This window comes from Heptranchias perlo, chromosome 19 (genome assembly GCF_035084215.1).
Source record: "Heptranchias perlo isolate sHepPer1 chromosome 19, sHepPer1.hap1, whole genome shotgun sequence".
Taxonomy (NCBI): domain Eukaryota; kingdom Metazoa; phylum Chordata; class Chondrichthyes; order Hexanchiformes; family Hexanchidae; genus Heptranchias; species Heptranchias perlo.
The window spans coordinates 13,923,954-13,943,782 of record NC_090343.1 but is presented as its reverse complement, the minus strand read 5'-3'; the positions used below and the strand labels follow the sequence as shown (position 1 = coordinate 13,943,782).

Sequence of the window (19,829 nt, the reverse complement as noted above, 5' to 3'; positions counted from 1 at the left end):
CCTTTCCTGTTTTATTTTTGCACCAGACAGGAATGAATAATTGTTGTAATTCCTGCACACGTTCTTTAAATATTAGCCATTGCCTATCCACCGTCATCGCTTTTAGTAAAGTTCCCCAATCTATCATAGCCAACTCACATCTCATACTTTTGTAATTTCCTTTATTTAGATTCAGGACCTTAGTTTCGGATTCAACTACTTCACTCTCCATCTTAATGAGGAATTCTATCATGTTATGGTCGCTCTTCCCTAAGGGACCCTGCACAACAAGATTGTTAATTAATCCTTTCTCATTGTACAATACCCAGTCTAGGATCGCCTGTTCTCTAGTTGATTCCTCAATGTATTGGTCTTGAAAACCATCATGTACACACTCCAGGAATTCCTCCCCCACAGTATTATTGCTAATTTGGTTTGACCAATCTATATGTAGATTAAAGTCACCCATGATTATAGTTGTACCCTTCTTGCATGCATCTCTAATTTCCTGTTTAATGCCCTCCCCTACATCTCCACTACTGTTTGGGGGCCTATGACATGGGCATAGCCTTGTTTGTCTGTCCTGGACAGGGAGACAGGAAGGTGGAAGCATCAGGTCCCTGGTAGTATTAACATTTTTTTTATTCAAGCACAAATACACCTAACTTTTGCGTTGCAGAAGTGATACTCAAAAAACCTTTCAAATGAAAATGCTATATGGCAATACATTTTAATAAAATATCGCTAATGATTGGTAAACATTAGCTGATCTTATCTTTAGGAATTCTAACCCCTGAATCTTGAACCAATGATGAGGTCTGGCTCCAATCCACAAATGGGGGAGTTAACCCTTTCTGCATGAATGCCAATTTTGCAACTTTCACAACGCACCTGTTAAGCAAAATTTGCCTGATTCGTCTCTGGTTTTAAAAAACCCATAAACTGAATATGATGGTATTACAGGAAGGCAAGAACTTTTATTCTATTTAAAAGTGTAGCTGGTAAATATATTGGCCCAGGATTTGCTGGGAAAATAACAGTGAGCTCACCGTTATTAGTGTGTAAAAAAACCAACAATTTGTGGTGAGAAAGAGATATGCCGTCAGTTATGAATCACTACATATTGCTGGACGATTTGCGGCGCTCCACCATTAGCCTCGCAAAAACCAGAGCTCGCCGTCAACCTCCTCATGAGTTTCAAGAAATTGCTGCATTTGCGCTGTTGAAACAATTTAAACTGGCCGCAGAGAGTAAGGGGTGGTACTTAACATAAGGACCCATTTAACGATGGAATTTATGTTCCTGCAATGCCATTCAACCTCGGAGGATGAGAAAGGGAAGAATTGAAAATCTGGAGTCTCACTCCTGCAGGTAGTAAATTGTTCCTAAAGGTTTTTAAAATTTAAATTTTTAATGTTTTAATTTTTTTCGTCCTCTCAATATAATCTTTCTTTTCCTCTTTGTTTCTCTTTCTAAATCTAATTTGACTCTAATTCACCTTATTTCCTATTCCGTTATCCCTCCGTTTCTGTCTCTATCCTTAAATCTCACTGGTTAAGGAGATGGACTGTTGGTCCTGTCTTTCACTAAGGTCCCAGATGCTCCATGAACCTTGCCCCACTTTTATCAGCTCGCACCTCCAGCAACTTGCAGTGCAAATATTTTTTTCCCAGCTGAAGGATGAGGGAAAAACCCTACACACAGAGTATGCGCAAGATGCCCCACTCCAGCAAATTCTAGGTCATTATTTCAATATTGTGGTGTCAAACTTCCTTACTGTTCTGACTGAGTAATGGTACATATAAATAGTGTCTACACTTTAAGCACTTATTTTATGATCTAATCATTGAGGCTTTTAATGCTGTTACACTGCACTGTCCATTAGATGCAGAAAGTAGAATGACCCCTGTTATTATACCTGACTGTGAATGGCATTCCCGCTGTCATGAGAGCGCTGTGTGTACTGTCGGGCTGGAGCATCCACTTTCTCAAAACATACTCTTTAAAAAGCTGATTAATTTTATAAAAAAGTATAGGAGGTTCAGTCGCTGCTTTCCAGAGACTCAGCGAGAGCTGAATCCGGATTTGTCCTGTCACTTATACATGATATAACTGAAAGAACGAAATAGACCAGTAATGATATAACAGCACCCAAACATTGCTGCTCGTGTGAAAACCCCACTGGAAATCAGATCCTTAGATTTCACCCTCAAGTATTTCCAGGTTTGCTCAATTTTTAATCGGTTGGTTTTAAATATATATTTTAGGTCCGTCACTCTTTGCTCACTATATTTAAATAGATTTGCAAAGCCTGTTATTCCTCCTCCGGGCGGCTGACGTGACGTACGGCTCCTCTGGTGGGCTCAACCAGACCATCACAAGTTCAGTCACCTCCCTCCCTGCTCCTCCTTAGGGATCCTCACATCAAGGATTAGCTGTGGCTGGTGGAAGCTGGCAGCACCATGTCCAAGCCAGCGGCACTGGAGGACTTCTGGAGAGCACTGCTGGTGAACGCGTCCCTCGGTGCTGAAGGGAACAGCTCCCACGGGTCGATCCGAAACTTCTCCCAAGGCGCTGCTTTGGCGGAGACTGGTCGGTTTTTTTACGGCCAGTTCTCTGAGACATCCGCCGTCCTCCTGGCCAGTTTGATGATTCTTCTGGTGATCGTCACTGTTCTGGGGAACGCTTTGGTTGTGCTGGCCTTTGTGGTGGATAAGAGTCTACGGAGCCAGAACAATTTTTTCCTTTTAAACCTGGCCATTTCCGACTTTTTAGTGGGTAAGCCAACTGTGCTTCAGCCATAAAATTCATCCAATTTTCATACTTCTACGCTGTACAAACTTTCTAGAGATGTCATTCCCTGCTTCCTTTTCCCTCGCCTTTATTCTTCCATCTCCTTACGTCTTTTCAGGAAACTGCCTTCCACAGTTGGTAAAAAAAATCTTAAACGCGTTTGATCCCCTTTTATCTGTATTTATGTTGACGCTAAATTTGTTAACGACAGTAAACGTACATCTTCCAAACACTGTACGATTAACATAGTCGTTAATTAATTAAGATACATTATCAAATTAATTATGTGTTGCTGATGTTTTGTTTTGTAAATCTATAACAGTAAATAAGTAGCATTTAAACTTTAAAACGTGAGATTTCAATACCGAATAGTTTGGTATTTTTGCATCCGTCTTTTTTAGTTTGGTTTGAATTTCCCGATCTTTAACTTAATTGCTAAGTTCGATCCATGATATTCTAATGGTATCTTGTGATATAACTCATATTAAGTTTGTACATCTATTAATCATAATTTATTTTCCATTTCCAGGGGCTTTTTGCATTCCCATGTATGTTCCTTATGTACTGACCGGCAGGTGGATGTTGGGCAAGAATCTTTGTAAACTCTGGCTGGTTATAGATTACCTCCTCTGTACATCTTCAGTCTTTAACATAGTCCTGATAAGTTATGACAGATTCCTCTCCGTAACTAGACCGGTGAGTACAAATCAAAACGTAAACACAACTATTTGAATCCTTTGACCTGTGCAGTTTCAACAGCCTTAAACCTCGCTGGTGTGATTTATCCACATATCAGACAATTTGTATCGATTCATATATTAAATGGCATGTAATATTTCCACCATGTTTGATGGCTTTGTATTGCAGATTCTTTCTGTCTCTCTTCTCTCCTATTTAGTCTTTTTGCTTCTCTATGCTCATCTGCTTCTCTCTATATGTTTTACTTTTCTTTCCTTTCAGGGAGATGGTGGGAGGCATGATGTGGTGTAGTGGGAAAAGGAACCAACGATTGTAGGTTGCATTTGGAATTGGGGTTGCAGGGGAAATGTGGCCCATAGCAATTCCCATTCCAACCCTCCCTCACTCATGCTCCGCCCCCACCCTTCACCTCCATCAATTATTTTACCACTTTGAATTCAAATTACTAATTCCCCATATTACAACCCCCTCGCTACAATCACCACCTTTACCTCTTTCTCTGTGAATGACCCACTCAACTCTTGTATTCTCTCCTCCCATTTGGTCCACTGTCACTCACCTCACTTTTAACTCTCTATCCATTATCTGCCTCTCCCATTCACCCCCCAAGGATGGATGCCAAGAAGGCAGAGAGTGCCTCACCCTCACCATCCCCTTCCCCGTCCCATCCTACCCTTCCTTCCTTTCTATCTGCTTCACACAAAAAGGCTTTGTCTGCTTTCAAAATTAACTTGTCTTTTAAAAATCAAATTATAATGAGGGGAAAAAAACCTTACCTCTCTCCCTCTGCCTCACAGATGTGTAGGATAAGCATTGACTTTTTCCAGTTGTCAGGTGGATATAATTAGCTGCCTTCGAAATTGAACTTTTGTTTTTGAAAATTGAAATAATATTAAGTGAAACATCAACAACAACTTGCATTTATATAGCACCTTTAACATAGAAAAATGTCCCAAGGCACTTTCTCTTTGACCTGCCACTGTATACCTCAATTCCCTATCCCCCTCTCAGTTTAGTACACTTTTAAAATTTAAAGAACACAAAACAAAAGTTGCAACAGGTGTGTAATCACAACACTGTCATTTTCTCATTCTCTCACTCATGCACAGTGATATTTTTAAAAATTACATCAGTAAAGCTTTTGAAATTTCTCCTCTTGTTTTTCAAAATTATTTGAAGAAAAGTTATTAGACAGAAGGTAAAGAAAAATATCCCATCAGGACATCTGACTGAACAATATTGATTCATCCCAGGAAAATAGATGTGATGCACATGCTCAGACTGGATAATCCATATTCAGCTCACAGTGTTACAGCTCTAGGTAAAAATATCAAGTTGAAGCCCAGGTATTTGGGAGAGGCTGAGACCTTCAATGAAGAACTTTAATGAAATCAATTCAATAGATAAATTTAATCATTTTATTGTGAAATAATGTAATTATTTGAATTTTATTTTGTTTACACTGTTATTTTGGATATTAGAAATTTCAGTTACTAGAAAAATGGCAGCTGAAAAAAAGTCAGCAAGCATTTTTAGCAATTTGTGGGAAACTGGGAGCTAGATTGTGCAATCACAGGGTGATAGCTCTCACTATAAAATAGCAGCTATTGTGTGTGACACCTTTAACATTGAAACGATCTATCACAGCGCCACCTACAGGAGTAGCAGATACTTATTTTCAATGAAATATGCGCCCCACCCACATACTGATTTTAAAATCACAAACAACTATTTTTAACTTCATCCATCAGTAGGTATTGGCCCTTTACCCATGGCATTGTCCCTTACAGGAGTCAGGGACACTGCCAATGTCAGGAGTTCCTGTTTTCCTGACCTCTGTTGGCGGGGGCAGGACTGGTGGTCCTTATGCCCGGTGAGAACAGGACCACCGAACGTGGCATGTGGACCCTATGAACTCCTAAAGAGGAACCCCAATTTTTTTTTAAAGAGCAAGTAGGCAACAGTACCACCTACCTTGAAGACCAAGTACTGTAGGTCTCAAGAGGTAAGTAAAATCAATAGAAAAACAACAGAAAATGCAACAGAAAAACATGACAGACATAACGATGAAAATAGCATGACAGTTTGACTGTGAGAAAAAATGACAGAAAAACATTACAAGAAATAAGTGTTACACAATGGGAAGTGCATGCATATTCAAAACTTTAAATATATAACAGATTTAAGATGTGACTAGTCATTGTAAACTTGGACATTGAATGCTGGAAAAGAATTTATCACCAGCTTGTATCTTTCTGCTAACTTGTTTTCCACAAGTGGGAAAGGACATACATTGTTTCCTGATATGCAAAATATCACTTCAATGCCGTTATTCCTAGGCAAATGTATTTTGCTTGCATAGCAAATATAGCTGATTAACAGACTGCTTGCTTTGTCCTGAAAAGGTAAAGAACTTGGTACTAGCCTCTCTGTAGTTCAAGAAACCATCACTTTAATTTACTTTGTTCAGCTATGAAAGGTATCTTTTGATTTCCTATATCCCATTTTTGAACTTCAGAGGGTACAAAAAATATATTTGAGATAACTTTCTCCTCGCTGTTCAGTTCTTCTCATGCAACAGCCTGTGTGGATGAGGCTCATGGGGAGTCCATGATGGTTAGGTGAAACCTCATGTATAAGGTTTCAGTTATGAACACTAGTCCAGGTTTAGTATTACTGAGGGAGTTAGCAAAGTGCTATGTCTTATTATTTTTGTACATCTGAGGAAGTGCAAGTTAAAAGTTCTGTAATCAAGTGAAATCTGTTGTACTGATTTTTCACTCCTGCCTACTTTTCACTTTTAATTTATGGTTTATAACTGCAGGCATATAGTCTGGAGTAATGGAAGAATATGACATTATAACAACTTGAATTTATATGGTGCTTTTAACATTAAAAAAAATCCCAAGGCTTTACAATGGAGATGCGTAGGGAAATCAATACCAAGGCATGGAGGGAAAGATTAGGAAGGGTGACCAAAAGCCTAGTTGAAAAGATAGGTTTTGAGTACATATTTAAAAGTGGAGAGAAAAGTGAATAGGTGGAACTATTTGGGAAGGGAGCTCCAGAGAGTATGCCAGAGGTGGTTGTAGGCTCTGCCATCAATGGTGAGGTAAAGGGAGGTGGATGCACAAGAGGATCTAAGAGTGTAGGAGAGGATATAAGGCTGGAGGAGGTCACATCGTTCACCTGAGGAAGGAGAAAGCCTCCGAAAGCTTGTGAATTTAAAATAAAATTGCTGGACTATAACTTGGTGTTGTAAAATTGTTTACAGATTTTTGTTAGGCAAGGGTATTAAGGGTTACGGAACCAAGGCAGGTAAATGGAATTAAGATACAGATCAGTCATAATCTAATTGAATGGTAGAACAGGCTCAAGGGGCCGAATGGCCTACTCCTGTTCCTATATGGACTGTTGCATTTTGCAAAAGTTGGAGCTTATGGAGGTGGGAGGTTGGCAATGACGATATCAGATTAATTGAATCTAAAAGTGACAAAAGCATGGATAAGGCTTTAGCGGCAGAGGGGCTGAGGTAGGGATGGATGCAGGAGATTTTGTGGAGGTGGAAGTAAGCAGATGTGGGGTTTGACGCTCAGCTCCGGATCGAACAGGCTACCGAGGTTTCATGCAGTGTAGTTCAGCCTGTGTGAGTGACCTGGGAGGGGGCAGGAGTCAGTGGCAAGAGAGCAGAGCTTATGGCAAGGACTGGAATGTGGGGGTTATTGTGTCAATTCTGAAAAGTTATTACAGGTACAAGGGTTTCTGTTTGACCCCCTAGGTAACACTACATTACATTACATGTATAAATTCACACTCCTCTTCACAGGGACTGAGGGCTTACTTACGGGAACAGTCTTTGGCACGGAAGACGAGAAATATTTCGATAAAGTCTAAAAAGTGGAGTTTACTCTTTTTCTGAATAGGAATATGAGTAATGTAATTTTCTTTAATATACCCCAAAGATTGCACATATTTCTTAAAATTGGCTTTAACAAGCTTTTCGCCATCAAAGGCACCCTGCCTCTAGCATTTTTCTCCTTTTTCCTCGTTCTAATTACACCCTTATCAGGTAGTGAGGAAAACTGAAACTAGCAGTAACAGAGGATGAAAATTACGTAATCAATTTTCTTCCCCAGTTTGGTCACATCTATTCTTTCATTAAACAGACAGAAAAATATACTCATTAAAGTTGAATGTTAAAGACTGCCTGAGTGCTTTCAAAATTCGGTTTCATTATGGTTTCGGTTATACAGCAATAGGTTTTTACTTTGTCACTATTGCGTCGTAATCTAATGTTGTCAAAGTCTTTGGGATGTTTTGGATCTAGGAATTAATTTTTTTCGTTCTTCTACATTTATTTTTCCTTTCCTGTAGGTCCTCCACACCACACACTATTCCAATAGAGAGAAGACCCTGTTTCCAGGCTTCAGCCAAACTGTAGAAAATGCACAAGAGTATCCTATAAGGGGCAATATTACCAATATGTGCTACCAGCAGGGACTTACCCACCAGCCACGCATATTAGGAAACTGCAGATGTCCTGCCCACAATTTTCCATCTATTAATTTCCTGATATGCAGGTAAGACCCCCTCCCCTGCCCCCGCCGCTGGTGGTACACATTGGTAATAATCAGCCCCATATTTTCTTGTCCACTGATTTCCCCAACTTAGATTGCCAGTGCAACTCAGTCTCAAAACCACTAGAAAAATACTGAATTAAAGTTACACAGTTATACCGCTCATCTTGCTTCAGTGCGACTCAAAACCACTGCAAATCAGGGCAAGATGGACCATATGCCTGACCCATTAAATTGGAAAACAAATAATATGGCATTCTATTTCTCACAACATCAAGACTGCATTAAGAACTTCATGCAATAAAATTAGTGTACAGGTTTATATCACTTGCAATCTTCACAATAAAGCCTTTAACTTTTGTTGATTTTCAAATTTAGGTTAATTTTTTTTTCAGTTTATTTCAGTCACTAATAGAATAGCCAGTGAAAAATATAATTAACTTCTCATCAAAAGTACAAGCATAATAATACTACGGCAGTTTACTTAAGCAATTTACATTTTTCTCCCCAATTATTTTCCTTTAAAATTTGTAGAGATTGACAGATAGTTGTCTGTTTCTGGTGAACCATGTGCTCATCAATTTATACCAGGATATCTGATTAAAAGAATGGAACACATCTGACACCTAGTATTAGAATTATCTACTCTCAGGTCAGGCATAGCACAGTCTGGTGCACATGAAAGCTTCATTTTCTCCATTCTAATGATGTAGCCTATTGCCAGCCTCGGAATAGTATGTCCATCATGCACATTTCTTGCATCAGTCAACCTGTTACTCTCTGAATGAGAATGGCAACTTAGTGCTCGTTTGTCCTGAATTGCAAAGGACTTGTGATCACTAGGAAATGGTTGAGACTGCTTAAAAATATTTTATTTCGGTTTTTAAAAGGGAAATGACTAAAATCGCACAGTATTTTCTGGTTTCAAGTTCAGGACCCAAAAGATGAAAGTAGCTGCCTAACCCATTGCACAATCTAGTCCTCCCCCACCCCAGAATCTTTCTTGACAACATCTGCCAGTAAGATTCCGACTTTATTCTTTTCACTTTTCTATCTGGAATGTAGCATAATTTTGGCAAAGATTTTTCTAGATCTAAACATTTAAATAAACCAGATCAACTGTTTATTTGACAAATTGCAAAACCAATGGTCTAAATTTTCCATTCTTTGCTCCCGCCTCATTTTCAAATCCAACAATCTTTGGTCAAAGGCATTGCATATCTTGTCTTCCTGCATCCTACGTCGCTGAAACATAGAGTATTGAAATTGTATAATGAAATTTTAACTAACAGGGAAAGATAATTTGCCTCCAGACCTTATACAAGGTGCCAAATAGTTTTTTTTTATTCGTTCATGGGATGTGGGCGTCGCTGGTGAGGTCAGCATTTATTGCCCATCCCTAATTGCCCTTGAGAATGTGGTGATGAGGCGCCCTCTTGAACCGCTGCAGTCCATGTGGTGAAGGTTCTCCCACAGTGCTGTTAGGAAGGGAGTTCCAGGATTTTGACCCAGTGACGATGAAGGAACGGCGATATATTTCCAAGTCAGGATGGTGTGCGACTTGGAGGGGAACGTGCAGGTGGTGTTGCTCCCATGTGTCTGCTGCTCTTGTCCTTCTAGGTGGTAGAAGTCGCGGGTATGGGAGATGCTGTGGAAGAAGCCTTGGCGAGTTGCTGCAGTGCATCCTGTGAATGGCACACACTGCAGCCACAGTGCGCCGGTGGTGAAGGGAGTGAATGTTTAGGGTGGTGGATGGGGTGCCAATCAAGCGGGTTGCTTTGTCCTTGATGGTGTCGAGCTTCTTGAGTGTTGTTGGAGCTGCACTCATCCAGGCAAGTGGAGAGTATTCCATCACACTCCTGACTTGTGCCTTGGAGATGGTGGAAACGCTTTGGGGAGTTAGGAGGTGAGTCACTCGCTGCAGAATACCCAGCCTCTGACCTGCTCATGTAGCCACAGTATTTATATGGCTGGTCCAGTTAAGTTTCTGGTCAATGATGACCCCCAGGATGTTGATGGTGGGGGATTCGGCGATGGTAATGCCGTTGAATGTCAAGGGGAGGTGGTTAAACTCTCTCTTGTTGGAGATGGTCATTGCCTGGCACTTGTCTGGCACAAATTTTACTTGCCACTTATCAGCCCAAGCCTAGATATTGTCCAGGTCTTGGTGCATGCAGGCACGGACTGCTTCATTATTTGAGGGGTTGCAAATGGAACTGAACACTGTGCAATCATCAGCGAACATCCCCATTTCTGACCTTATGATGGAGGAAGGTCATTGATGAAGCAGCTGAAGATGGTTGGGCCTAGGACACTGCCCTGAGGAACTCCTGCAGCAATGTTCTGGGGCTGAGATGATTGGCCTCCAACAACCACTACCATCTTCCTTTGTGCTAGATATGACTCCAGCCACTGGAGAGTTTTCCCCCTGATTCCCATTGACTTCAATTTTACTCGGGCTCCTTGGTGCCACACTCGGTCAAATGCTGCCTTGATGTCAAGGGCAGTCACTCTCACCTCACACCTCTGGAATTCAGCTCTTTTGTCCATGTTTGGACCAAGGCTGTAATGAGGTCTGGAGCCGAGTAGTCCTGGCGGAACCCAAACTGAGCATCAGTGAGCAGGTTATTGGTGAGTAAGTGCCACTTGATTGCACTGTCGACGACACCTTCCATTACTTTGCTGATGATTGAGAGTAGACTGATGGGGCGGTAATTGGCTGGATTGGGATTTGTCCTGCTTTTTGTGGACAGGACATACCTCGGCAATTTTCCACATTGTTGGGTAGATGCCAGTGTTGTAGCTGTTCTGGAACAGCTTGGCTAGAGACGCAACTAGTTCTGGAGCACAATTCTTCAGCACTACAGCTGGGATGTTGTCGGGGCCCATAGCCTTTGCTGTATCCAGTGCACTCAGCCGTTTCTTGATATCACATGGAGTGAATCGAATTGGCTGAAGATTGGCTTCTGTGATGGTGGCGATATCGGGAGGAGGCCGAGATGGATCATCCACTCGGCACTTCTGGCTGAAGATGGTTGCAAACGCTTCAGCCTTGTCTTTTGCACTCACATGCTGGACTCCGCCATCATTGAGGATGGGGATGTTTACAGAGCCTCCTCCTCCTGTTAGTTGTTTAATTGTCCACCACCATTCACGACTGGATGTGGCAGAACTGCAGAACTTTGATCTGATCCGTTGGTTGTGGAATCGCTTAGCTCTGTCTATAGCATGTTGCTTCTGCTGTTTAGCATGCATGTAGTCCTGTGTTGTAGATTCACCGGGTTGGCATCTCATTTTTAGGTATGCCTGGTGCTGCTCCTGGCCAGCTCTTCTACACTCCTCATTGAACCAGGGTTGATTCCCTGGCTTGTTGGTAATGGTAGAGTGAGGAATATGCCAGGCCATGAGGTTACAGATTGTGCTGGAATACAGTTCTGCTGCTGCTGATGGCCCACAGCGCCTCATGGATGCCCAGTTTTGAGCTGCCAGATCTGTTCTGAATCTATCCCATTTAGCACGGTGATAGTGCCACACAACACGTTGGATGGTGTCCTCAGCGCGAAGATGGGACTTCATCTCCACGAGGACTGTGCAGTGGTCACTCCTACCAATACTCTCATGGACAGATGCATTTGCGACAGGTAGATTGGTGAGGACGAGGTCAAGTAAGTTTTTCCCTCGTGTTCACCTTTCCAGTGCACGTATGAGTATCTTTCAGTATTTTGTCACTATTGAGTCCCAATTAAATGCCATTAACAACACTGAAGTCTTTTGGACATAGAACTGATATTTTTACCACATATGAATTGTGTCTCTACAAGCCCCCCATGACATAGAATAGCAAAATGAAAGGACAAGTAGATGACCTGTTCCTAAGTTGCAATCAAACTGATTCTTAGGAAATGCACAGGACTAACCTTGTCCTCTAATCACCTCAACCTTTCCATGAGGTTGTTTCCATGAGCCTGGTCAACTTCAAGATATTCTTGTGTTGGGAACTGTATGCATAAATCAAACCTTCATCATGCAGTGCATTGTTACACCAACATATTACATCATTAGAATGTCATACTAAAAGGCCCTTGAAGACAATTGTCTATTGTCACTGATAGTAGAAACAGTATCCTAATTATTTTCCTATTGGTGACTACACCTATGCTTTCTTGATTCACTTATTAACATCAGTCATAGCCAGCTGTAGTTCTTTGTTATTGTTCTGGTCCAGCATGGTGTACTCAAAAGTTTATCCAAGAGCGCTCCATCCAGGATACATTCTGTTGCTTTATATTTCCATAGTAACATCACACATTCTATCAAGTAAACCTTCAATATTCAGTTAATTAGAGCACCTAACAGTATAGACAACCTACTTACTGTTCTAACTTGATTTACAATGGATTTAGCAGGCAAATTCAGGAGGCATATTTCGAGAGAATCATAGAAAAATATATTCTAACAATCTTCCACATGAAGAGTTTGTCATACTCAGCTTAATGTTGTTGAAGAAAGCAAAGAGTGGCCCTAAAATTTCATGCATTTCTCGATTCACAGAATATTTTAGCAGAATAAAATATCTGTACTCCATAATCATGTTGGTGCTCACATGGTTTCTAATTGAGCATTTGATTGCAGCGTGTTTGGTTCCATTCACAACCCCTCAGATAATGAAGCAGTCTGTGCCCGCATGCAGCAAGACCTGGACAACATCCAGGCTTGGGCTCATTCATGCCAGACAAATACCAGGCAATGACCATCTCCAACAAGAGAGAGTCTAACCACCTCCCCTTGACATTCAATGGCATTACCATCGTCGAATCCCCCACCATCAACATCCTGGGGGTCACCATTGACCAGAAACTTAACTGGACCAGCCATATAAATACTGTGGCTACAAGAGCAGGTCAGAGGCTGGGTATTCTGCGGCGAGTGACTCGCCTCCTGGCTCTCCAAACCCTTTCCACCATCTCCAAGGCACAAGTCAGGAGTGTGATGGAATACTCTCCACTTGCCTGGATGAGTGCAGCTCCAACAACACTCAAGAAGCTTGTCACCATCCAGGACAAAGCAGCCCGCTTGATTGGCACCCCATCCACCACCCGAAACATTCACTCCCTTCACCACCGACGCACCGTGGCTGCAGTGTGTACCATCTGCAGGATGCACTGCAGCAACTCGCCAAGGCTTCTTCGACAGCGCCTCCCAAACCCACGACCTCTACCACCTAGAAGGACAACGGCAGCAGGCCCATGGGAATAATACCACCTGCACGTTCCCTTCCAAGTCACACACCTTCCCGACTTGGAAATTTTTTTGCAGTTCCTTCATCGTCGCTGGGTCAAAATCCTGGAACTCCTTCCTAACAGCACTGTGGGAGAACCTTCACCACACGGACTGCAGCGGTTCAAGGCGGCGGCTCACCACCACCTTCTCAAGGGCAATTAGGGATGGACAGTAAGTGCTGGCCTTGCCAGCGATGCCCACATCCTATGAACGAATTTTTAAAAAATGTTAACATCAAATAAATGGATTTAGAGCTTTTATGATCTTACGCACAGCACATGAGCAAAGCTTTTGCGCGGATGTTTTCTGCTTTTAGAAACCAGCATGTTAATCTTGTTATATTTTTATTTTAAGGGCTACAAATAGAATTGTAGTTTATTTTGGTTTTCTACTCAGTTAATTTGTTAAACCGAATTTGGTTAGGCTTACTAGCACTTGCCAAATGCTACAAAGTTTAAACCCATATTATTTTGTCCTTAAAGCTCAGGTTTTAAGGTAAATGGTCACATATGGCAGAAAATATTGTTTGAGCCTTTTTAAAGACTGGAAGTTAATTTATATATTCATCAGTCTTTGTTAAATCTGTACTGGGGGAAAGAAGTGTCCACGAAAATCCAAAGACAAACCCAAGGTTGAGATGAAACAAAGGGGCCAATTTTAACTGTTCCCACCATACAGGAAACATGGAACAGGGGATCAGCCCTTCATTTCAAACCTCATCCGATTTTCCTTTCCATTGAAGGGATTGGCAAGAAACAAGCCTGAGACCCACTTAACCAATTATCTGACCCTGTTCTCACAGTCCTTACTGGTGCTACTGGCAAAGGACATCAGACATTTTACCCTGCTGTTACCAATTTCACTCCCCCTTTTGCTTGGAAAATAGGGAACAGCACAGAAAAGATAAAACTGACAGTTTTGTTTTGACAAGGTGCCTCAGTGAACTCCTCCCCCCCACTCCCCCTCCCATCCAAGACGGACAAGCTGAGAACCCTGTAATTTGCACCAGCGCCCACTTGAAATATTTAAATGCCCCTGGGCCTGTACCTGAATTGTGCCTTGTTTGTATGGATAGTGCTTTTAGACACATTCCAAACTAGTTGAAATCAGTTAGCTTTAACTTGGTGCTGGGTACAGATGAAGTCCAATTTAGACACAGCCTATAGTGAAATAATTATATCATATTCCATCTGTAACGGCACTAACATTTTGAATACCTTTTAAGTTAAGTTAAATAAAACTTACCCTTTGTTTGAATTCTGTTTAGGTTACATACCGAGCCAAGCAAGGCAAGAGGAGAAATGCAGCTGTCAAGATGATGCTGATCTGGCTCACTGCATTCCTCTTATACGGCCCAGCAATAACAGCTTGGGAGCACATAATCGGCAGGAGTATTGTGCCTGAAGGAGAGTGTTATGCTGAATTCTACTACAACTGGTATTTTCTGATAACAGCATCAATGGTGGAGTTCTTTGTACCTTTCATCAGTGTGACATTTTTTAACCTAAGCATCTACCTCAATATTCAGAAACGAACAAGAACACGGTTAGATATCTCCCAGGATACTATGCATAATAAACCATCATTTGGGAACAATGAAGTATGTTCAGATTCAGCATTCTTCTTAAAAGTTTGTAAAATTGATCAGAAAACCAAGCTGATAAATCCCAAACTTCTTAATTCAACAAACACATCTCCTGAGATAAACATTGAGGGGGAAAGGTCAGAAACACCTACTGAGAGTGAACACAGGAATGATCTGGGGAAAATGATTCCACCTTTTCATTTCAGTGAAGTAAAGTGTTTAACGAAAGAAAGCATTACACAATCACAACCATTTTCAGAGAGAAAAATTAAGCTTATTTCTCAAAACGTTGTGCGACGTTTTAGATTGTCCAGGGACAAAAAAGTTGCAAAATCTCTTGCTATTATTGTTTGCATTTTTGGGTTCTGTTGGGCACCGTACACCCTGCTCATGATTATCAGAGCAGTATGTCACGGGCACTGCATATCACATTATTGGTACGAAGCTTCATTCTGGTTTCTATGGATTAACTCTGCTATCAATCCAGTTCTATATCCTTTGTGTCACAAAAGTTTTAAAAAAGCTTTTATGAAACTCCTTTGTTCCACAAAATTAAAGATACAGCCACATTCCCTATTGCGTCGACTTTAGCAACAGATATCTGGTTGGGGGGGGCTCACCAGAATGAGAAATTAAATGATGCTTTTGAAAGTAGCATGAAATGTGCACATAATAGTACAGCTAAACCATTATTGCCAATGCAAGGCTCAACTAGACACTGTTTTCATCAGTTACAGCTTCAACATATTGTAGAGTTGATTACATTTTCTCAACAGGTAAACAGAAATACTGGGCTGCCATTCACCCTAGCTCCAAATAGGAACCTCTTCAAAGCACTAGTAAGAGGTAAAAGGATAGGGTACAACCAGGACCATGGCCTCACTTTTGTTGATTGGCTTTTCCTAAGGTGCTAGAAAATGATTACTTCAAACTATTTCAGTTGAAAGAGCAACAAATCCAACCTCCAGGTCAGCAGGATTTCATAAGAGACTATAGCCCCAAAGTTCTTGGGTTGGAGAGGGTAGAATGCCTGATTTTTACTCGGGAGAGGTAACCTGGAATTTAGGGAGGAACCGGGATTCCACCCAGTTTAAACTGACCCTTTAAACTCTGGTAGCAAGGGCTGCGGATGGATCTTGTCCCACGTCCTCCATATCAAGTGGGTGTGCCTGGGAGAGTTCCCAAGCTTCCACCTTTTATGCCTTCTGTAGGCCTCAGTGGAACCCATTCCAGCCGAGGTCCCAACCTTTAGTAGGGAAAGGTAGTCAAGCCTGGAGCAAATTAATTACCGTTTCAGAGAAGCCTGCTTGTTCTATAGGGAGCAGAAGATCTGAAGAAGATGATTTTCTTTGGGGCTTCGCCATGTGTCCTCTCCACCAAAGGAGTGGCATGGTGTCACTTTGACATTCCAGTTCAAGGCAGGCCCCGCTGATGCGTCTGCCTCGGCCATGCAAGATTTAATACGGGGTCTCCAACTTGAGGCTTGGGTGGGTGGGTGGGGGTTCCACTTCACCATACTTGTGCCGAAAGAGTAAACTCCAGAGAATTTGAGAGAATGAATCATTGCCTTCCTCTGGTTGTTGACCTTTACATCATTATGTACAGTCATTCCTTCCCTCGTACATATTGTGCTATATATTTGACCAATTAATAGTGAGCTGTTTCTTGAAATAGGAGGAAAGATATATTCATAGATTAACGTTGACAATGTTTAACACTGTATTATCAGCAATGTACCTTACCACACCCAGTATTATTGTTAATGTATTTGACAGTAAAACAATATTTTATTAAAAGCTAGATTTCAATGTATAGCTCCAGATTGAATTTGCTCTGTTAGGACTCAAGGTAATGACCAAAATGCTGTTGTATCAATATTGATATTTACCAATGATTCATTAACTAATTTCACTGGCCATTTACTCAGTCAGGTCAGTATGAATTAGTTAACAATTTAAAAGTTGCTGCGTTTGTCTGACTACCCTGATTACTACTAAATGGTGCTTGAACGCAATCTGAAAGGAACTAAATGGGCCTTTGGTATTCAAAATCAGTAAAACACAGATGAAGTTCAGCTGGTAGCCATTGCTGATCAATCCTTGAGATAAACTTTTGGATTTAGGTCAGTGCTGAGGATGCAATCCCAAACAATTAGCACATGAGCCTTGCTAGATCTCTTTGGGAATGCAGCTGCAACCCTTTACTGTATTACCATGAAAGATGGCTACAGAGTTACCAGGACATGGTGAAATATTCAGACAGAGGTACCAGGAACTGGTGTCAGAACAACCAGCCAACAGCACAAGATAAAATGGATGCATTGTACCGGATGGTGTGCATGGTGGGAGGCAAAGAAAGGCATATGCTAGACATCATGATGAAATAAAAGTTATTACTAAGAATAATTAGATGCTGTCTTTAGACATTTACCTCTGATATAGCAACAAACAGAAACAGTAGCCACTTATAGAAAAAAAATTACTTTCATTTATAAAGCATCTTTCATGACCTCAGGACGTCCCAAAGCGCTTTACAGCCAATTAAGTACTTTTGAAGTGTAGTCACTTTTGTAATGTAGGGAAATGCAGCAGCCATTTCGCACACAGCAAGATTCCTGCAGCAATGAGATAAATGACCAGATAATCTGTTTTAGTGGTGTTGGTCAAGGGATAAATATTAGCCAGGGCATTGGGAGAACTCCTCTGCTCTTCTTTGAATAGTGTCGTAGGATCTTTTACATCCACCTAAGAGGACAGTTTCAGTCTTGGGTTAATGTCCCATCTGAAAGACGGCAGCTCCGACAGTGCAGCACTCCCTCAGCACTGCACTGAAGTGTCAGCCTAGATTATGTGTACCAGTGGAAATGCTGCAGTGCCACCACTAGTGGGAGGCTGCTCCTAGCTGCACAAATACTGTGGCCCACTGCCAGCCCATGCTCAACTTCCTCCAGGATCAGGTCCCCACCCCAGGCCTGACCTGCCAGTTGGCGCAGCATAGAAACCGGCCAATTTCCCACCACCCCACAACCCAGAGAGCTGCAGCAGAGTGGCCCATTCAGCTACATTCAAGTGAGGGCCTCTTGACACTGGCATCAAGCAGAAGGCTCCACTGACTTTGCATCCATTTTAGGTGGAAGACAAAATCCACCACCAGGAACTGTTGACCGCAAGATTGCAATTCAGATTTGGACTGTCAGTCACAGGTGAGCTTCTCCTAGAGGGAACATTTGTTAGTGTAGGCCTGGTCAATTAGGGTAGTGTGGCACTCAAATGAAATTCTGTAACTTTTCTTCAATTATGAAAATATGGTAAAAGTTATGAATCATCCATTTCATGAAGCAGGGGGGTAAGGACGAAAATAGTTGTTATGATCTGGATATGAACTGCCTGAGAGGGAGGTGGAAGCAGATTCAATAGTACCTTTCAAAAGGGAATTGGATATATACTTGAAAAGGAAAAAATTGCAGGGCTATGGGGAAAGAGTGGGGGAATGGGTCTAATTGGATAGTTCTTTCAAAGAGCTGGCACAGGAACGATGGGCCAAATGGCCTCCTTCTGTGCTGTAAGATTCTATGATTCTAACAATTTCTACTTAACCCTATCTAATTTCACTTCCCCACTGTAGGAGGGGAGTAAAATCCCTGGAAAAAATAATTAGGTTTATCAGGATTATTACAGGAGTGAGGGGTCTGAGATACAAGAAAATCAAGAGCAACCAGGGCTGTATTCGCTCAAACTGAAAAGACTGGGGGGGCATTTGACATAGATGAGCAAAATGATAAAAATATAAACAAGGTAAACATCAATAATTTCTATTGGTAGGTAAATCAAAGACAAGAGGCCAAATCCTCAGGATAAGCATTAGAGACATAAAGCAAGAGATTAAAAGGAACATTTTCACACAAAGAGTGGTCAGAATGTGGAATGCTTTGCCGCAAGTGGCAATTGATGCCAAATTGATAGCAGCATTTAAAAATGGACTGGATAATTACTTAAAGGGAAGGGTAAGAAAACAGAAAAATGGGACTGCAGCCCATGAGATGGGGCAAAATTCAGTGCAAGCAAGAAGGGTCTCTTGCTGTGTTAAAAAATTCTGTTTCTGCATAACTGACCATGGGTTGAGAAGTTCAAAACCTTTCATTGTCCAAGTCAGAGGTGGACCTAAAGTGGCAGGCAGCCTGCAGGAGAAGGAAGACTGCAAAAAATGGACTTTGTGGCAAGGAAGCTGAAGCTATATCATTGAATGCCATTTCAACTCATGCCTATTGCACATTACCATTTCATCCCCAGTAATTATTTGAAATGTTATCATCTTTTACAATTTCAAATCCAATTGCAAAGAGATGTGTTCGCAGCAAAATTGTTCTGACTCCTACTTGTGTTATCAACCTCAGTGAGACAGCTAGGGCGATCACCTCCTTTTGATCTCATTAAAAGGTATTTCCATGGCAATTACTGTCAATATGAGATGCTGTAGTTTGGTGTTACATTTCCTTGCTGAGTACATTATTTAAAGAGGAGACTAATAATACGCTTGGATGCCAACAGAGGAGCCTTTACCAATTTGGCAGGTGGTGCACTTCTGGCACGGAATGAGTGTGCGCATGCTGCCCATCATATTAGACCCTAAGGCACCCATTTTATGCCTGTAAAATGGGCACAGTGCCATTGAACTTCTAGGCCATTATATCTAAGTAGTATTGCCTAACAACATGGTATACATTTATGCGAAGGAATGTGATCAGTAGCTCTGTATTTGACATCAGAGAAAGGAATTTCCTCTTTGTATCATGTCCTATTGAAGTTTTTAACATTCGAGAAGAGAAACCCTGATTAACTGTTCCGTTCCTTATAATTTTACACTAAGAATTCAATAAAGACAGAAGTCTGTGTGAATGTGGCTATATTAGAGTCATA

At 41.5% G+C, this 19,829-nt stretch overlaps 1 protein-coding gene across 1 annotated transcript; it reads left to right on the top strand.

Moving 5' to 3' along the window:
- Positions 1-2,441: 2,441 nt before the first annotated feature.
- Positions 2,442-15,504, top strand: LOC137335521 (histamine H3 receptor-like). The gene is made up of 3 exons (XM_068000860.1): positions 2,442-2,757; positions 3,302-3,468; positions 14,596-15,504. Exons 1-3 carry the CDS (start codon positions 2,442-2,444, stop codon positions 15,502-15,504), a joined length of 1,392 nt encoding a protein of 463 aa, XP_067856961.1.
- The last annotated feature ends 4,325 nt before the right edge of the window (positions 15,505-19,829 follow it).

What these genes read in the sequence shown, in the direction of transcription:
- LOC137335521 (XM_068000860.1), top strand. Translation starts at nt 2,442, where the DNA reads ATGTCCAAGCCAGCGGCACTGGAGGACTTCTGGAGAGCACTGCTGGTG. An exon ending in CATTTCCGACTTTTTAGTGG is followed by an intron (nt 2,758 to 3,301) that starts GTAAGCCAACTG and finishes TTCCATTTCCAG; the next exon opens with GGGCTTTTTGCATTCCCATG. An exon ending in TCCTCTCCGTAACTAGACCG is followed by an intron (nt 3,469 to 14,595) that starts GTGAGTACAAAT and finishes AATTCTGTTTAG; the next exon opens with GTTACATACCGAGCCAAGCA.